Source organism: Cydia splendana, chromosome 23 (genome assembly GCF_910591565.1).
Source record: "Cydia splendana chromosome 23, ilCydSple1.2, whole genome shotgun sequence".
NCBI lineage: Eukaryota > Metazoa > Arthropoda > Insecta > Lepidoptera > Tortricidae > Cydia > Cydia splendana.
This window is the reverse complement of record NC_085982.1, coordinates 12,480,079-12,496,560: the sequence shown is the minus strand read 5'-3', so window position 1 is coordinate 12,496,560 and position 16,482 is coordinate 12,480,079. Positions and strand designations below refer to the sequence as shown.

General features: G+C 38.7%; 2 protein-coding genes across 5 annotated transcripts in view; one reads left to right on the top strand and one right to left on the bottom strand.

The window, feature by feature from the left end:
- The window catches only part of LOC134801858 (cuticle protein 19-like), a 45,486-nt gene that overhangs the window by 953 nt on the left and 28,051 nt on the right, over positions 1–16,482 (bottom strand). Inside the window, exons 3-4 of the mRNA XM_063774498.1 lie at positions 11,841–11,975; positions 9,263–9,352 (exon numbers count right to left, since the gene is read on the bottom strand). Coding sequence (XP_063630568.1) covers positions 9,263–9,352; positions 11,841–11,975 — 225 coding nt within the window. The remainder of the gene's footprint in view (positions 1–9,262; positions 9,353–11,840; positions 11,976–16,482) is intronic.
- On the top strand, positions 36–9,055 carry LOC134801860 (uncharacterized). Of its 4 annotated transcripts, XM_063774500.1 has the most exons (11): positions 36–1,031; positions 1,694–1,742; positions 2,490–2,516; positions 2,684–2,704; positions 3,201–3,242; positions 4,481–4,513; positions 4,728–4,766; positions 5,905–6,021; positions 6,857–6,877; positions 7,603–7,728; positions 8,880–9,055. In XM_063774500.1, exons 1-11 carry the CDS (start codon positions 951–953, stop codon positions 9,029–9,031), a joined length of 708 nt encoding a protein of 235 aa, XP_063630570.1. In that variant the 5' UTR covers positions 36–950; the 3' UTR covers positions 9,032–9,055. The 4 variants fall into 4 exon arrangements, with proteins under 4 accessions (XP_063630570.1, XP_063630571.1, XP_063630573.1 ...); XM_063774501.1 differs by lacking the exon at positions 4,728–4,766 and having other exon boundaries at positions 38–1,031; XM_063774503.1 differs by lacking the exons at positions 4,481–4,513; positions 4,728–4,766 and having other exon boundaries at positions 43–1,031; positions 5,908–6,021.

The window sequence follows — 16,482 nt, the reverse complement described above, 5'->3', positions numbered from 1 at the left end:
CTTGTTAGTGTGGGCGGGTCAAATCTAGGAAGCTAAATTTGACCCACTTCCCGATTTCCGCGTGAACTGAAATTTTGGATATGTAAATCGGATGACAATGCAATATTACCTATGATAACATGGAGCTGATCTGATGATGGAGACAGGTCGTGGCCATGGGAACTCTTTGATAAAACAACGCAAACTAATTGAGTTTGGGGTTATTAGAATTGTCTCGGTGAGTATTAGTTGCCTGTGGAAATCAAAGTACAGTCAGCGATAAAGCTTGTACCAAAAATGAAATTTTTGCCAAAAAAAATCAATTTAGTAATATAACATGACAGATTACAATAGTGCGCCCAAAAAGGCAAAAGCTCTAAATAAGGGTCTGAACGTTAAGAATTTTCGGTTATTGCGGCCGAAATAGGGCTCAAACAATAAAACTAAGGCCGGACAAAACCGCTACGTAACCAAACTTTGAACCCTCGTTCACTACAACCAACGCGATATTAAGTCAGTAAAGAATAATTCAATTCTAAACGACGTTCACCGTTTTTTGCCGGCAAATTGAAACGCCTGAGAATGAAAGGGACTAAGAGAACATCTTAATACTGTTTAAGGTTAAAGAACCATAAAATTTCGAAAACTCGTTCTTATATTTTTTGTGTCACTAGGATACAACCCATACAACGTGTGATCTTTGTGCGCCTACACAAATATCGATACTGCAACTGTTGTAACTCTGACGTGTTGCTATAACATTTCTGTCAGGCACTTCAAAATCCCACGCAATTCAATTTATTACGCTTTACGAAAATTCGACTGCAAAAGAAATTCAGTATACACGATAAGAAACCAATCTTCTCACGACCGAAACGAAACGTATTACAGTTTACGAAAAGCAAACGTTGTCGTTATGTTTTACGACTGAATAAAAATAAACATAAAATGATGAAAAGTGTTTGAAACAAATGTGTGTTTCGCAATGCCTCTATTGCCTTTGGAACAAAATGTGTTGCGATCGTTGGCTGCGAATACTGATTTGTATTACAGTATGTATGCATTATTTAAATACCTGTACTTACTGAGTTTTAGTTGTGGCTTCACAGAAGGGTCCTTTTGCTTCATGTGCAATAAGTACCTTTCTATCAGAATTTCTCTTGGAATTTCAGATAAAAACGACCTTATTGCACTAGAAGCATAGGACCCTTCTGTGATGGAAAGCCACAATTAGTCTTTGAGGCGTTGGTGGCCTAGCTAAGTGTGCGACTTTTAAACCGAAGCTCGCCGGTTCGAACCCGGCTTGTATCAATTACTTTCAAAGAAATTATGTTCGAAATATCTTTTGATATTTATCAATCCCTTTTCGGTGAAGGAAAACATCGTGAGGAAACCGGACTAAAGGACGACTCATGTTAGACCGGGCCGTGTCCGGGCCGGAGCTTCCGGCGCATCGTTTTCTATGGAAACAATCACGTGATCGCCTGTCATGTCATAGAAAAGTAAGCGCCGGAAGCTCCGGCCCGCACACGGCCCGGTCTAACATGAGCATCCTTAATACTTACCTATACCCGAAGAAAAGAAAGTATTAGAGCTAGACCAAGCTAAGTTTGCAGCTATTTTGATAGCACAGACGGCGCAAGTGTTATTTTTACTAAAGTTACATCCTTCTCTTATTTATGTGAGCAGTGGATAAGTCTAAATTGCTTTTCAGGCAATTATTATATCAACAAATGGAACAGGACTGGACCGTCTCAGTTACGGTAAGAACAGTAAACTGTAATAAATGTCATATAGGTATAGGTACGAGGCTTTGAATAGAATAGAATAGAATAGATTTATTCGTAAGCACAAACAAACAATCGGAACAGTACATAGTATAAAAGAAAACACAAAATAAGATTAAAGTGCCACGAAATGGCCCCATCTCAGCATGTTGCTGGTGGCTTCCAGCGCTGATCTTCCGATGAGACCATCAAGTAAGAAGAATCACAATCACTTTGGATTGTCACAAAGAGTACAAAGCCTGGCTCTCTAATGAATACAGAAAAAGACGGGTAGTCTATCTCGCGGGCGAGATACTGTAGCGCCACTCCTGTGCTAGGCCTACTGGTCCCGAAGGAATTGAAAATGCTGCCCTTGAGCTCCATCATCCGATCATGTACAATCAGCATTAAGAGCAGAGTTAAAGACGTACTAGTAGTAGTACATATATAGTGCATAATTGTTTTCCATCGTATTTTCTCGGAAACGTTCGTATTTGTCATGCTACTTCAGTTAACGTCAGTACTTTTTGTACCGAGACTGACTGAAATAGTTAATTTAATTGAGGCTTTTGAATAACGGCGTAAAACTACTATATATATATACTCTTAACACAAAAAATCGATTTAATTAAAATACTTGTATTTTCAGCGTGTAAGTATCATTATTTTCCTTGTTTTTTTTTGAACTACCTAATTATTACTTTTGTACTTTATTTTACAATGAACACTCAATTTGTTTTCCAGACGATAGAATGAAACAACAAGAAATGGGTACGTATTAATGTGCCCTTATAACTTTCAAGACCTTCCCTGAAACTTATTTTTTAAAATCTTAATATATTTAAGGCAATACACCTCACCGTAGTGTAGGCGAATGCTCATATTATGAACATAAGTTAATTTTAATCAAGCAAATGTTTTTATTTCAATATTTACAGACTATGGAGAACGTCTGTCAAGTAAGTAAATGAATATTTTTTCAAGAAATTGCCTACTCTCGTATTTAATCATAATTTTATAAAAATTTTAAAAAATTCAATCGCTCGCGGCTGTCTAAACCAAAATTATTTCTCTTTGTTTATTATATTATTTAGTCAACCAAATAACATGTAAAGTCGTAAATTATTTATATTTGTAATGTAGTACCTAAATAATACAAACTGAATACTTAAGTACCTACTCGTAAACATTCCCAACATTGCCTGCTAATGTCAAACATTGCCTAGTTAGCTTAAAAACTTAATAATGGAGGAAAGGTGACCATTTTATTTATAGGAATTAAATATAGACAGTTGTTAAGTAGAGAATCTTTGTAGGCAAATTAGGCAATGTTGGGCATGGTGGGCAATGTTGACTATTTGTCACTAAATGCACAAACTTGGTCAGAACGTATGACGTTTAAGTATTAAACTATTTGCTGTTATTTACTTCTAATTGTTTTTTTTTGCAATTTAGGTATGGAAGATGGGCCCACAGTACTGCGAGACGAACTCGACCGTAAAATAGTTTAATTTGTATTATTTATTCATACATAGCTACATTATAACCCCCCAATTATCCTAGATAGACATAGATGACGGATTATTCAACGTTTTAAGCACCCTCTCATGATTCTGATTTCTTTCGCTAGCAAAGAAGTTTTGAAAAATATGGCTCCTCTACACGATGGCCCAGCGCTGGACCAGCGAAATGGCCATGCGAGTTGAGAACACGTACTATGGATGGGCCACGTGTAGATGCGTACGTACCATCGCTGGGCCACTACCTTTGATCTGCGGACGAATAAAACTGACACCGTGGCCATCCCATCGCCATCCCACCGCGCCATAAACCACCGACACCATTAAGGATAACTCACGTTAGACCGGGCCGTGTCCGGGCCGGAGCTTCCGGCGTTTACTTTCCGTAGAAAACGATGCGCCGGAAGCTCCGACCCGGACACAGCCCGCGGTCTAATGTGAGACATCCTTTACCCTCTCTACACGCTGGCCCATCTTAGTGGGCCAGTATGATGGCCCATCGTGTAGAGGATCCATTAGACATAGTTAGGGCCGCTTAAGACAAAGATTAGTCTTGATGACAAGCTTCAAATGTCAGTCAATCAATTCAAACATACTATAATTATGAATTGTGTGGTAGAATACTTTCCTTTTTGCTATCTACCCTCCCCCGCAGGGAAAATCACAGGCAAATTCCTACGCGAGCGGAGCCGCGGGGACAGTTAGTAATTTATATTTTAATTTATAAGTACTTAACTAACAGTACGGAACTAAACGCACGCCGTGGCAAAAAAAATGTTGAGCCCTTCATACTATTTGACAGATGCCAATCGTCAAATAACGCCGCCAGGCAATCACCGCATCATGCACATAGTCAATAGGCAGGTCTGCGAATTGATTGGGTATTTGTTATTTTATAATTTTATAATCGAGGAAGTTTATAAGATAGTGAAGAAAGCAATAAAAAAATTTTTTAATAGGTATTTGCAATAATTAATATTGTTGTATTAAGTTAAAAAGTCGTATATGCACAAGTTTCATAACGAATTAAAGATCTACGGCTTTTTGTCTTGAACTCTAGCTGCCCACGAATCAAAACTTGCCAAGACAAATACAACTTTAATTTTTCAAATTAAAGATTCAATATTCATTGGAACGGAAATACTTTTTATAGGCCTCTGGGAGACTTGAGGTTGAAAAGATGGATTTGTGAGTTTTTTCTATTTTCTCTAACAGGCGAAGGCCAACTATATAGTGACTATACTTTCAGTAAGTTTCCAATTCCAAACATTTCGATGACGTAACTCTAGCAAAATTTATTAAACGATATTGAATTCTTACTTTTTAACTTACTTGTAAGAACTTAGATGAGTTTTGGCCAGTAATATGTCATATTTTAATTGGAATTATATGAAATATTGAATTTTGAAACCCCAAAATCAATTCAATTATAATTTATATGTTTCTGCCCAAACTTGTACAGATAGGCTAAGTCACAACTCGCCGAAATGGTCAAAGATAGGTAAGTAAGTATTTTAAGATAACCAACAAAATGTCATCAAAAGGGTCACATTTGAAATTTTTGAAGTGAAAACTTCTTTAGCGGCGCTGCGCACTTTTTGTGATGGGGAAAAATGTTACACTCGCGACAGGTAAGATTCGTAAGACGTAAGACGGACACGTGACCTGATCGAAAAACTGTTACAATGTCATTGAGTTTTTCTTTATTGATTTAAATGCCATCTAGTGAGTTTCCCTCTAACTGGTACTAATATAACTCGAGTACTAACAGTGATGTGCTTAGAGATTTCAAGTAATGCGACGAAATAACGCTAGATGGCGTTAACCTCAATTATACATAGTGCTGCAGACATTTTGCACTAGTCATTGAGTTTTCACTTCTGCCGGCACTCCCGGAGTGCAACCCGTTGTTTTTATGCCTGTATGTTACGTTGTTATTATTATTAGTCCTGAGGGTCTAGCCTACATGCCAATCGTTTGCGTCGTAGCGAACTAAACGGTAGTGTCTCTTTGTCACTCTTCCATATATAAGTAAGTGTGCGAAAGAGAGACATTAGCGTTTCGTTCGCTACGGCGCAAACGATTGGCATCTTGGCTAGGCGCCCCGATATCATTCTATTTTTTTAAGTTAAGTAGATTTTAGATTATTATGTAGGTACATATGCATTTTATATTTGTACCTAAATAAATGTTTCTTACCTTAAAGAGGGATATTAGGTAGGTTGATGGTTTGTACCTTACATACATATATTATATTTATATTTTGTTTAATGAAATGTTTATACAATTAAACATTAATGTGAAACCATACAACTTTGCCCAGGAGGGCAAAATGTATAAAGAACAAATTGACATACAGAAACTGTTAATAAACAGCAGTAAATATACTAATCAATATCTTAGAACCTGAAACTGTCCTTTATTTCATATTCAGGGTGATTTTGTTATGTCCGACCGTACTCTGAGAGGTGAATGTGGTATGCGTTTAGGAAATCCCCTGCACGCGGGCCCTATCGACCAATGAAAACAGTTCCCCGAATGCGGGCTCTATGGGATGCGGTATGGAAATCTTCCGCACCCCGCACGCGGGGCCTATCGGCCAATGAAACTGAGCCCTAAATGCATTATCTTTGTTACAGAAGGTTCTGCAAAACCTGAGCGGCTTATAGGCCAAGTCGCAACTGCTCCGCAACTGCTGAATCAAGGGAAATCCAATACCCCGTCTACTAAATGTACAACCAATCAGCCGATTCCCCGTAAGAAATCCATACTTTATTTTAACCTCCTGAGACTAAATGTACATTACAATGTACATATTCGTGCAATCTAATTTGAACCTTTCATCAACCAAATAAAGTAGCATTTCTTTTGTTTCATTGCTTTTTAAAACAAACGAAATACGTTCCAATTTACTTGTAGAATAAGGTTCAAATAAAAAAATTGAAAACTTTATATGATGGGTCTTAGGAGGATAAATATGAAAGTAGCTCTGTCTGTGTCTGTCCACGTCCAGGTCTGGGCATACTTAGTGCACTTAAGTACCGTACAGCGAGGCAACACCAGCAGCATGCTTGGTACATTTATTTATTTATTTTACAGTACACCTGGCGGCTTAGCACGGTCGTGTTTTTATCCCTTGTCACCATGCCTGTCACGTTCTAACAAGTATGTAAGTGCGAAAGGGACGCGCATAGTGATAGTCGATAAAAATAGAACCGTGCTGAGCCCGCAGGTGCCACATTACGACACCCTGCGCTATAATAGGCACATTACGTAACTACGTTGAAAATTGAAAGGCCATATGTACCGTAAAACGTCCGATACACGTGCGAATAGGTAATTCGCAACTCGTTACTCGCCACTCGCGAATTTCGTACTTGTATCGTAAATAACTATTTAGATTTAAGCTTGATAGTGAAGTTAATGTTATTTATATCTTTGTATAATATATGTAGGTGGTGTTTATTGTTTACATGTCAACGTCAGCTTGTTTTTCACCCAAAATGTAGAAAAGCAATAAAGAAGAATCTTTCACGAAAATAGAAAATAGTACTCATTCAATACGTTCAACATTTTTACTGTATTTTTCAGTGGACTTAAATAACGTTCCAAGTAAGTTTATTTTTTTTAATAATCCGTTTTCATAGTTTTATTTCATTTTGAATTTAAATTTTTTTAGACACGGAGGAAATGCCCTTTGTAAAAAGTGAAATACAATTGTGCATAATTATTTTCCATCGTATTTTCACAGAAACGTGTACGAACATGTCTTGCAATTTGAGTCATGTCTCGGTACAAAAGGTACTGACATTGACTGAAGTAGCATGACAAATATGAATGTCTCCGAGAAAATACGATGGAAAACAATTATGCACTACATCAGTATATGTCATAGGCAAACAACCTAAAGGACGCCCAAAAGCAACCTGGTGGAAAAACCTTCAAGACTGTCAGAGGAAATTCCAGCTGACGAGTGCTGCCCTCCTAAGCTAAAAGGACGTATTTTCAAAGAAAACTAAATGCAAATACCGCTTTTTAGTTTAGGAGGGCAGCGTGTGACAGAGATGAATGGCGGAAAAATATTCGGAGGGCCGACCCCAAATGAAATGGGATAAGGCACGGAGAAAGAAGAAGATCGGTATAAGTCTAAACTGTAAAGCACTACATAACTTGTATTTGAACTATAGTTGGTCAAACCAATTTGTCAGTCAGTAAGAACCAGGAAAACTATACTCATCCTTTTCTTTTGGGTGCTAGTACTAGTGTAAGACAAAGATAGTATGATATTCTCTGTCTATGATTCAAATCAGACAGTCCTTTGACAAACTATATTTCAGAATCCGACGATGAAACCCAACTTACGGAAGATGATACTACCCCTGAGCCTGACATCAATGGCGATCAAGACGAAAGCCTGGCACCGGATGACAATGGCGATGCTACTGATGCTACCACTGATAACGGTAAGTCGGAATGTCGTTCTAGTGTTCATAAGAAAGTAGATCAATTTGAGCAGCAGCGTCTGGAAGATCTAGATGCTAAGCGTCATATCCGCAAGACGCGACCTAAGCCCTCCTACACATACATCCGCAACTCGACTGGACAACTCCATTGCGCATCGCGTGACCGCATCTTCAAGACAAAGTTTGGTTTTGCGAGCCACATTAGGACATTTCATAATCCGGATAAGAATTGTTGACGGAGTCGCCATTGCCGGATACGGCAAGGAAGGAAGAGAGAGCGGTAAGTTATAATCATATGTATGATTTAGACTCTGATGATGAAGGCACTTCTCCCGTGGAATTGGATGGTGTCCCTGACATCGGTAGGGATCAAAACGAAGGCCCGGTACCGGACATCGACAATTATGGTAAAGACAACGGTGGTAGCAATGTTGGTAACATCAATATGTTACTGATGCTACCACAGCTAGCGGTAAGTTATTCAATAATACGTAACATTTAGACACTGATGATGTAGCCACTTCTCCCGTGGGAGTAGATGGTGACCCTGACATCGGTGGGGATGAAGACAAAGGCTCAGTACCGGATGTTGACAATAATGGTGAAATCAATAGCGGTACAAGACCCACCATACAAGAAAATTTGGCAGTCAAATTTGAATCAAATGGTATTAGAAAATATAATTGAATTTGTTTCGTTTTAAAATCTAACGAAACCAAACAAAAGCGACTCTGTTCCATTTAATAACGATTCAAAATTTACCTATATTTTACTAGAAAAGCTCAAAAATTTGGCACGTTTTTCAGTCAATCCATTTTTACCTTTAGAGTTAGACCAAGATAACTTTGCAGCGATTTTGAAAGCCCGCTATGCAAGTGTTATTTTAAACGTTAAACTTCTACGAAATTATGACGTATAAATAACACCTCAAATACTTGCAGTATGTGCCATCAAAATCGATGTAGCGTTAGAACAATACCGAAAAAGTATAAAACTTTGCACTTTTACATAACTTCGCCCACCGCATCACAGTTCAGTAATAGCGAAATAACTTAAAAGCAGTTACGGATACACTTTCTTCACTAACACTTGTACAGTCTGTGCCATCAAGTTATCTTGGACTAACTCTACTGAAATATGATCGTTTCCAGGCTTATCAGATGAAAACAAGGTAGATGGTGGTGGTCAAAACCAAGATCCGGCTAAAGACGACGATGATGACGCCACCGTGTTCACTAAGAAGTACTTCGCCCCCCAAGGCTCCTACTTCCCCGATCATTTTATAGATGATGCGCGAAAATAAATACAAGTATTTTGTTTTATTTTATTACGAGTGTTTATTTCTAGTTCGTGAATTACTTGTTATCTGAACCACAATAATCGAAACAACATTAAAAAATATTTTAATAAAACGGTACCTATGTACCTAAAATCTAGTTAAATTCTAGGGCCCAACTTTCACAACTTTGCCCACCCTTCCCAACTTTGCCCATATAAAAAAGTTAGTAGGTACTGTAGGTAGTTAGGTACTTACATCATGCGATGGCGGAGGGTTCGGCTGCTGAGGAGGGGGCACGTACGCGGGCCCGCGGGTTGGGGGCGGAGGCCTAAAGGGGCCGGGAGCCTGGAACAAACGTACATTTATATTAAATAAATAATATATGTAAACTATTTTTTTATCAAGCAGACACGTCTGCGAGCGATTGGGCATTTATTGGGCATGGACCTCCCTAAGGGCCACTTGCACCATCCCGCTAATCCGGTTAAACCTGGAGTTACCATGGTTACCAGTAGAATTTAACACTAGGGTAACGGTTTAACCGGTTAACCCCGGGTTAGTAAGATGGTGCAAGTGGCGCTTGGGTACTTAAGCTACTTTTGACTGCTGAAACTAAAAGCAATGTAAATTCTTAGTCTTTAAGAACAACCATTGTAAGTACTATACTTTTTTCAATAAATTATTTGTATTTGTATTTGTAATGGCGGCTTTGTCGATGAAGATAATAATTGTGTATTTTTATTTGAAAAAGAAAAAAAACGGACGGATTTCACCGCATTTACACGGGTAGGTAGGAAGGTATAGGTAAAGGTTAGCTGGAAGAGATCCCTTAACGGGATACGTTCGCCTTTGTACACATTTACTGTTTTCTCTCTGTGTTATGTATTTGTTTTGTGCAATAAAGTGTTTACTACTTCTACTACTAATTTGACCATGTCCATGGGTAATCATACGATAGTCAAACATTTGTTTTACAATCCCATTATATGGACTAATATTCTTATAACAATTAAAATAACGGGCCAGGGGCCTCCTACGCTTATGATAATTATCATAAACAATAAATAGCCTTGAACCCCAAAATACTGTTACAGACAAGTGAACTGCGTTAGCCGAGGTTTAATCTCACTTTTACTTTTAATTTGACTGAGGTACGGTTTTATTATAATCCGAATAACATGGTTAGATACTTAATAACTTAGATTTTTATTTTTTGTAATAGAAAACTTTGACTCTTCGCTAAATTGTTATAATATAATTAATTAGAATTTATTGTCTAACACAATATAATTTTGTCTATAAATATGTACATACATCTAAAGAAATTTAATTTTATTTTTGTTAAAATATTATAACTTCTAATCAGATTATGAAGTAATATGTATACCTAGTATTAAGTACCTAAGTCATTACTTTTTAATTTATTTAAAACACTAACTAGGTACTAAACTGAATACACGGGATTGAAACTGACAAAATATGCATTCACAATGGATTCTCAAATAAATAAATAAATATTTATAGGACAATTTTTACACAAATTGACTAAGCCCCACGGTAAGCTCAAGAAAGCTTGTGTTGTGAGTACTCAGACAACGATAGGTATATATAATATATAAATACTTAAATACGTAGAGAAAACAACCATGACTCAGGAACAAATATCTGTATCTGTGTCTTGCCCTGGATTTGAACCCCATACCCACATTTACTCGTTATAAAGGCAATTAAACTACGGTTAGTTAAAACCCCACCGGCCCAGTGCCAGCGCAGCGTCCGTGAAAACGAATCTCTAATAGCATAGTTACCTTATAACCGTTGTTTAACGTTATTTAGATGCCGTGCAGTTTAGTCTATACTTACGTTAAAGGTTAACACTATAAAGATCGACGAGGACGGGGTTCTGAGTTATTTGTGTGGTTCTCACGGAAAAGGGACATTAGTACGGCAGAGTTCACAAACACTTTATTGACAGTGTCTTATGGATAGTCCAGACGGGATGATCAGAAAAGATATTGGTGCCAATCTCCAATTTAATCACCAATTTTAGATTTATTGACATTAGAGCGCTTTAATAAAAAAAATACCCCTAAACGCGAATACTAGCGTTACAAATTGATATTCTTGCGTTCACCTCCATTTTATCGGTAATATTGGTCATAATCGGCGTGCTAAATTGGCGTTTGTGTACGCACCTCCTTATTTAATCTAATCAGACAATTTAATCAGATTGTCGAAATATTGCTCCCGTCTGGACTGGCCTTTAGAGGCGTGTAATTTAAATATATTTTTGGAACGTAGGCTTATAAAGAAGTTTGTGAATTCGACTGCGTTGTATTTGTATTGAATACTTTGGCAATAATGATGTAAACGTCGGCTGAGCTATGGTGCCTTTTTGTTGGGAACGATGCATGCAAAGTTTGAATCATAGCATGAAGTATTTGAACAGTCAAGTGCTATACATCAATCGTTGGTTATTGAAGTTTACGTCAGGTTAAGCATTATGAGAGTTAGCCCCACTTGCACCATCCCATTAACCCGGAGTTAACCAGTTAAACCGTTAACCCAGTGTCAAATTGTACTGGTAATCATGGTAACTCGGTTTAACCGGTTAACCCCGGGTTAGCGGCATGGTGCAAGAGGCCCTTATAAATATAAGTGCGGTATACATAAAATCAAACGTCAATCGTATGGTACGGTAATTACGGTACCGTACCGTAAATTTCTTGAACGGATCAAACCAGGCAATGTTGGCATAGCTGGCAATGTTGACCAAATGTCAGTGTTTCACGGAAGTTTTGTTATTAAAATGTTGACCAAGTTTTTATCTGACCTTGTTTCCATTGTTGTCGGTAGGGAAGGGTATGCTGGGGGGTTCGTAGTTGTACCCCTTTTGTGGGGGGAGGTATTCGTTGGCCGCCCTCGCGAGGGTCACCACGGCGCACGCCACCATGCAGGTGAAGAGGGTCTGGAAAGAGGTACAAAATAAGTTTTTTGACAAAAAAAATTATTTTTCGTTTATCGCTGACTGTACCTACTTTTCTTTCAACAGTCAACTAAAGGATCTCGTTTAGTTGAGTCAAGAAAAGTCTGCACAGGTTTTGACAGCACACGCACAGTCAGTGGGGAGACACTCCTGACTTCGGTCGAACTCGGCTCCGCTCGGCTCAGCATTGCTCCGAGCAATTTTTAGAGTTGGCACCACGTGACTTCCCTTTGCGTGCACGACCACAGATAAGATAATCACTTGATTTTTGACAACCCTAAATAGCCGAAAGGGATAGTGCCATGTATTAGAAAGAGATAGCATGATTCGACCCTGAACCGCTGTCAAACTTCGGGTTTGTAGGAAGTGTCCTTTCTGTATGGTAGTACTATTATTTTTTCTGTGACGCAGTGCAGGTGTTATTTTAAACGTCAAACTTCTACGAAATTGTGACGAATAAATAACACTGGCACTGCGTGGGCTGTCAAAATCTCTGCAGACTTCATAAATCTCATAGAACAAAACTATACTCTGTATCCTTAGGTACTTAAATAAAAGTAAACAAATATAGACGGTCAAGCAAATCTTGTCAGTAAAAAAAGGCGCGAAATTCAAATTTTCTATGGGACGATATCCCTTCGCGCCTACATTTTTCAAATTTGCCGCCTTTTTCTACTGACAAGATCTGCTTGACCAAGTATAATTTGTACATTTTCGGGTAGTTATAACATTGATTGATTAACCAACCAAATACAAAACCACCTGGATCATGGTATAATAATATACTCCGCCTGGTACTCCATTCCCGTCTTTTCTAGGTCACCTAACTGACACAAGCCTACGTCATCATGCGACAGCGCTATATGATAATATGCGATAGCGCTATATATAGCGGCCATGTTATTGTGACGTAGGCCTGTGTCACTCTGGGAATAGAAGACCATGTTTTATTAGACTATGACCTGGATCTGTCACTGAACGACCTGACTTTAACCTAAATTATTTGTTCATGTAATGTTTTTATCTACCCTCAACTTGTTTAAGAAGCCATTTTGGGGTAGATTTTGTTTACTCTTTTTTAAATACCTAAATATACAGACTTATACTTAGAGACAGGTTCCACCTATGCTGGCGCCATCTATGCAAACCTTTGACAGTTGCCAAGCCGATTGACAGACAAATTGTCATAAACATAGTAATGTTGTTATACAGTAAAGTGTCCCCAAACAGATAACATTGATCGCGGTTCGGCGAGAGGCTCGGCCTTGCACTATCGATGCATTGTTGCATGTGCAGCGGAGCGACAGCAGATACGATGATTTTCATAAGTTGTTTAGTAAAATTAAAAAAAGATGAATTTCATAAACATATATGATGCTTGGGCATGTGCAGCGTATGGATAGCACTCGTCTGCCTAGGCAGATTATGTTGAGCCAGATAGCATTTCAAAAGCGCCGCATTGGAAGTAATGGACGTCCCTTGCTGCGTTTTAAGGACTGCGCGAAACGCGACATGGTCGCTTTTGATATCGATAGGGACTTGGGAGGAGCTCGCGTCAGATCGCGATGGATGGAGGGGTACCATCGGGAAAGGTCGCGAAATCCACGACAACGCAAGGTTCCAAGACCTTGCCCGAAAACGCGCAAAGAGGCACAATCCAGCTGATGATGCCGACATGGCTCCCTGCTTCAGCTTGCATAAATGCGGTGGCAAATGCCGGTCCCGCATTGGCTTATACAGCCACGAGAGACGTTATTGTTCCTCGTTTAAGATGTTAAAGGCCTGATTCAGGCCGCCTGAACGATGAGTATATTATATATGTATAAGTTTAAAATGTAAGGATTATTACAATACAATACAATACTCTTTATTGCACACCTCACATACTCGTAGTTTACAATAAATTTACAGTAACATAAACAAAGACAATAGAGGTAACAACAGGCGGTCTTATCGCTTAAGAGCGCTCTTACAAGAAAAGTCGAAATAATGCAAAATTGATGATACTAGTCGACGAAATTCAGGACTTTGCGCTCATTATTAGAAACAATGAGTACGTGTTCCAGTAAAAGCGTCTTCTTATCTTTATAAATATCGTTGTAAATATTAGAAAAAGGACTTATTAAATTAGTAATGATTTTTTTTCTGATGGTCGTTTCCGAAAAACCCCGTGAAGCACTGAATGGCGAGCTCTTATTTGGAAATGTTGAGAATTTTACTCTGCTAAACCTGGCTATTTTGTATTACTAATACCCTGTACTTTAGGCATATCAAACTATATTTTTCCTACATACCTTTGAGAAAGAGAAAATCAAAGTAAAACGAACTAGATTTTCTCTCCGAAACAAGTGTCAATTCCTACGAAAATCTACTTAATATCGAAGTCATTTTCATACTCAAGCAATCTGCAACGTTTGCTTATACTGTTGGTATACATTAGTGTTTATGAAATTCTACTATAATTTTTTGGCAATTTTTTGAAAACTACTCTATATTACCGATGACGCGCGCTGCGCCAGCTCAGTGCCGCGGCAGAGCTTGTAGAGGCAGGACGTGTGTCGGTCGGCTCCGCACATTTTCAACGGCGACGACGAGGTTTTTTATCATTGTGTGCGGCGGGCGCCGTGTAAAACGCTATACTGTGTGCGTGTAAACCGCAACGAGAGACTTTGATCCTAGCACCGTTTTTATAGTATTATAATTTATAATGGTACAGTTTAATAAACTACCGGACAGGATTAAAAATATTTGAAACGACCTGACATTCTATATGTATTTATTTGACTGAAGATAGTTTGACTCAGGGTCTGATGATGGAGCCGGAAGGTGGTCACCGGTATCAATCAACCATGCAACTAAACCACTTCGTGTTTAGGCTCGTTTTATTCATCTCAACAAGATCTTTGACACAAGATAGTACTCAGGGTCTGATGATGGAGCCGGAAGGTGGTCACCGGTACCAATCAACCATGCAACTAAACCACTTCGTGTTTGGGCTCGTTTGATTCGGCTCAACAAGATCTTTGACTTAAGATAGTACTCAGGGTCTGATGATGGAGCCGGAAGGTGGTCACCAGTACCAATCAACAATGCAACTAAACCACTTCGTGTTTAGGCTCGTTTTATTCGTCTCAACAAGATCTTTGACTTAAGATAGTACTCAGGGTCTGATGATGGAGCCGGAAGGTGGTCACCGGTACCAATCAACCATGCAACTAAACCACTTCGTGTTTGGGCTCGTTTGATTCGTCTCAACAAGATCTTTGGCACAAGATAATACTCAGGGTCTGATGATGGAGCCGGAAGGTGGTCACCGGTACCAATCAACCATGCAACTAAGCCACTTCGTGTTTAGGCTCGTTTGATTCGTCTCAACAAGATCTTTGACACAAGATAGTACTCAGGGTCTGATGATGGAGCCGGCAGGTGGTCACCGGTACCAATCAACCATGCCACTAAACCACTTCGTGTTTAGGCTCGTTTTATTCGTTTCTATAAGATCTTTGACACAAGATAGTACTCAGGGTCTGATGTTGGAGCCGGAAGGTGGTCACCGGTACCAATCAACCATGCAACTAAACCACTTCGTGTTTAGGCTCGTTTGATTCGTCTCAACAAGATCTTTGACACAAGTTAGTACTCAGGGTCTGATGATGGAGCTGGACTGTGGCCACGGGTACCAGTCTACCATGTAACTGAACCACTTCGTGTTTGCCCAACTAGCAAAATAGTCGTATAAGAATTGATTTACTCAGCCTGTAATCGTATAACAGCCGAGTTACGGTTGTTGAAACACCAATATATCGTATAATAGCGGTTAACTCGACTATTTAGCAATTTTCGCTAATTAGTGCTATAATCATGTCGTATAAACGTTTATAGCACTATCTTTTAGCACTTTTATTCCACCTTTTAATAAATGCTGAGTTAGCGCTACTAAATCACTTTTATTCAGCATAATTGTTCTATTAAAATCATATAACAGCTATAGAATAGCTAATTGTCTGAATAAGGCGCTTTAATACAACTGTTACTCAATTCTCTTCTCTGTTGCTATAAAAGCTTATTAAAAGCAATCCAATAACCATTTGGCAACAATGCTGCTGTAACAGCGCGCTTATATCATAATTCGGGTAATGGGGTTCAAACCGCTGTTATAGGAGCTGAAGTGTATTTACAGGTTTTATTCAAAATGTATTCAGCTTAGAGTACTTTTAAAGAGTTTTGAACTACATTAACAGCACAAGTCAGCCATGTTGTCGTTTCAATATAGTCCGGTGCCCAACTGCATGAAACCCTACCTGATAAAAAAATAGAAAAATCCTACTCTGTAGGGGTAGCTGACTTTTAGTAGCATCAACTGCTCTTGGTCGGCCGCGGCTTAATTTGGCAAATTTTGCGCAAATGGCAAAATAGTGGCACAAAAATTCATCAAAAAAAAACCCCATCGTATAATAGAATTGAGGACAGCAAAACAAAAGTGGTCAGC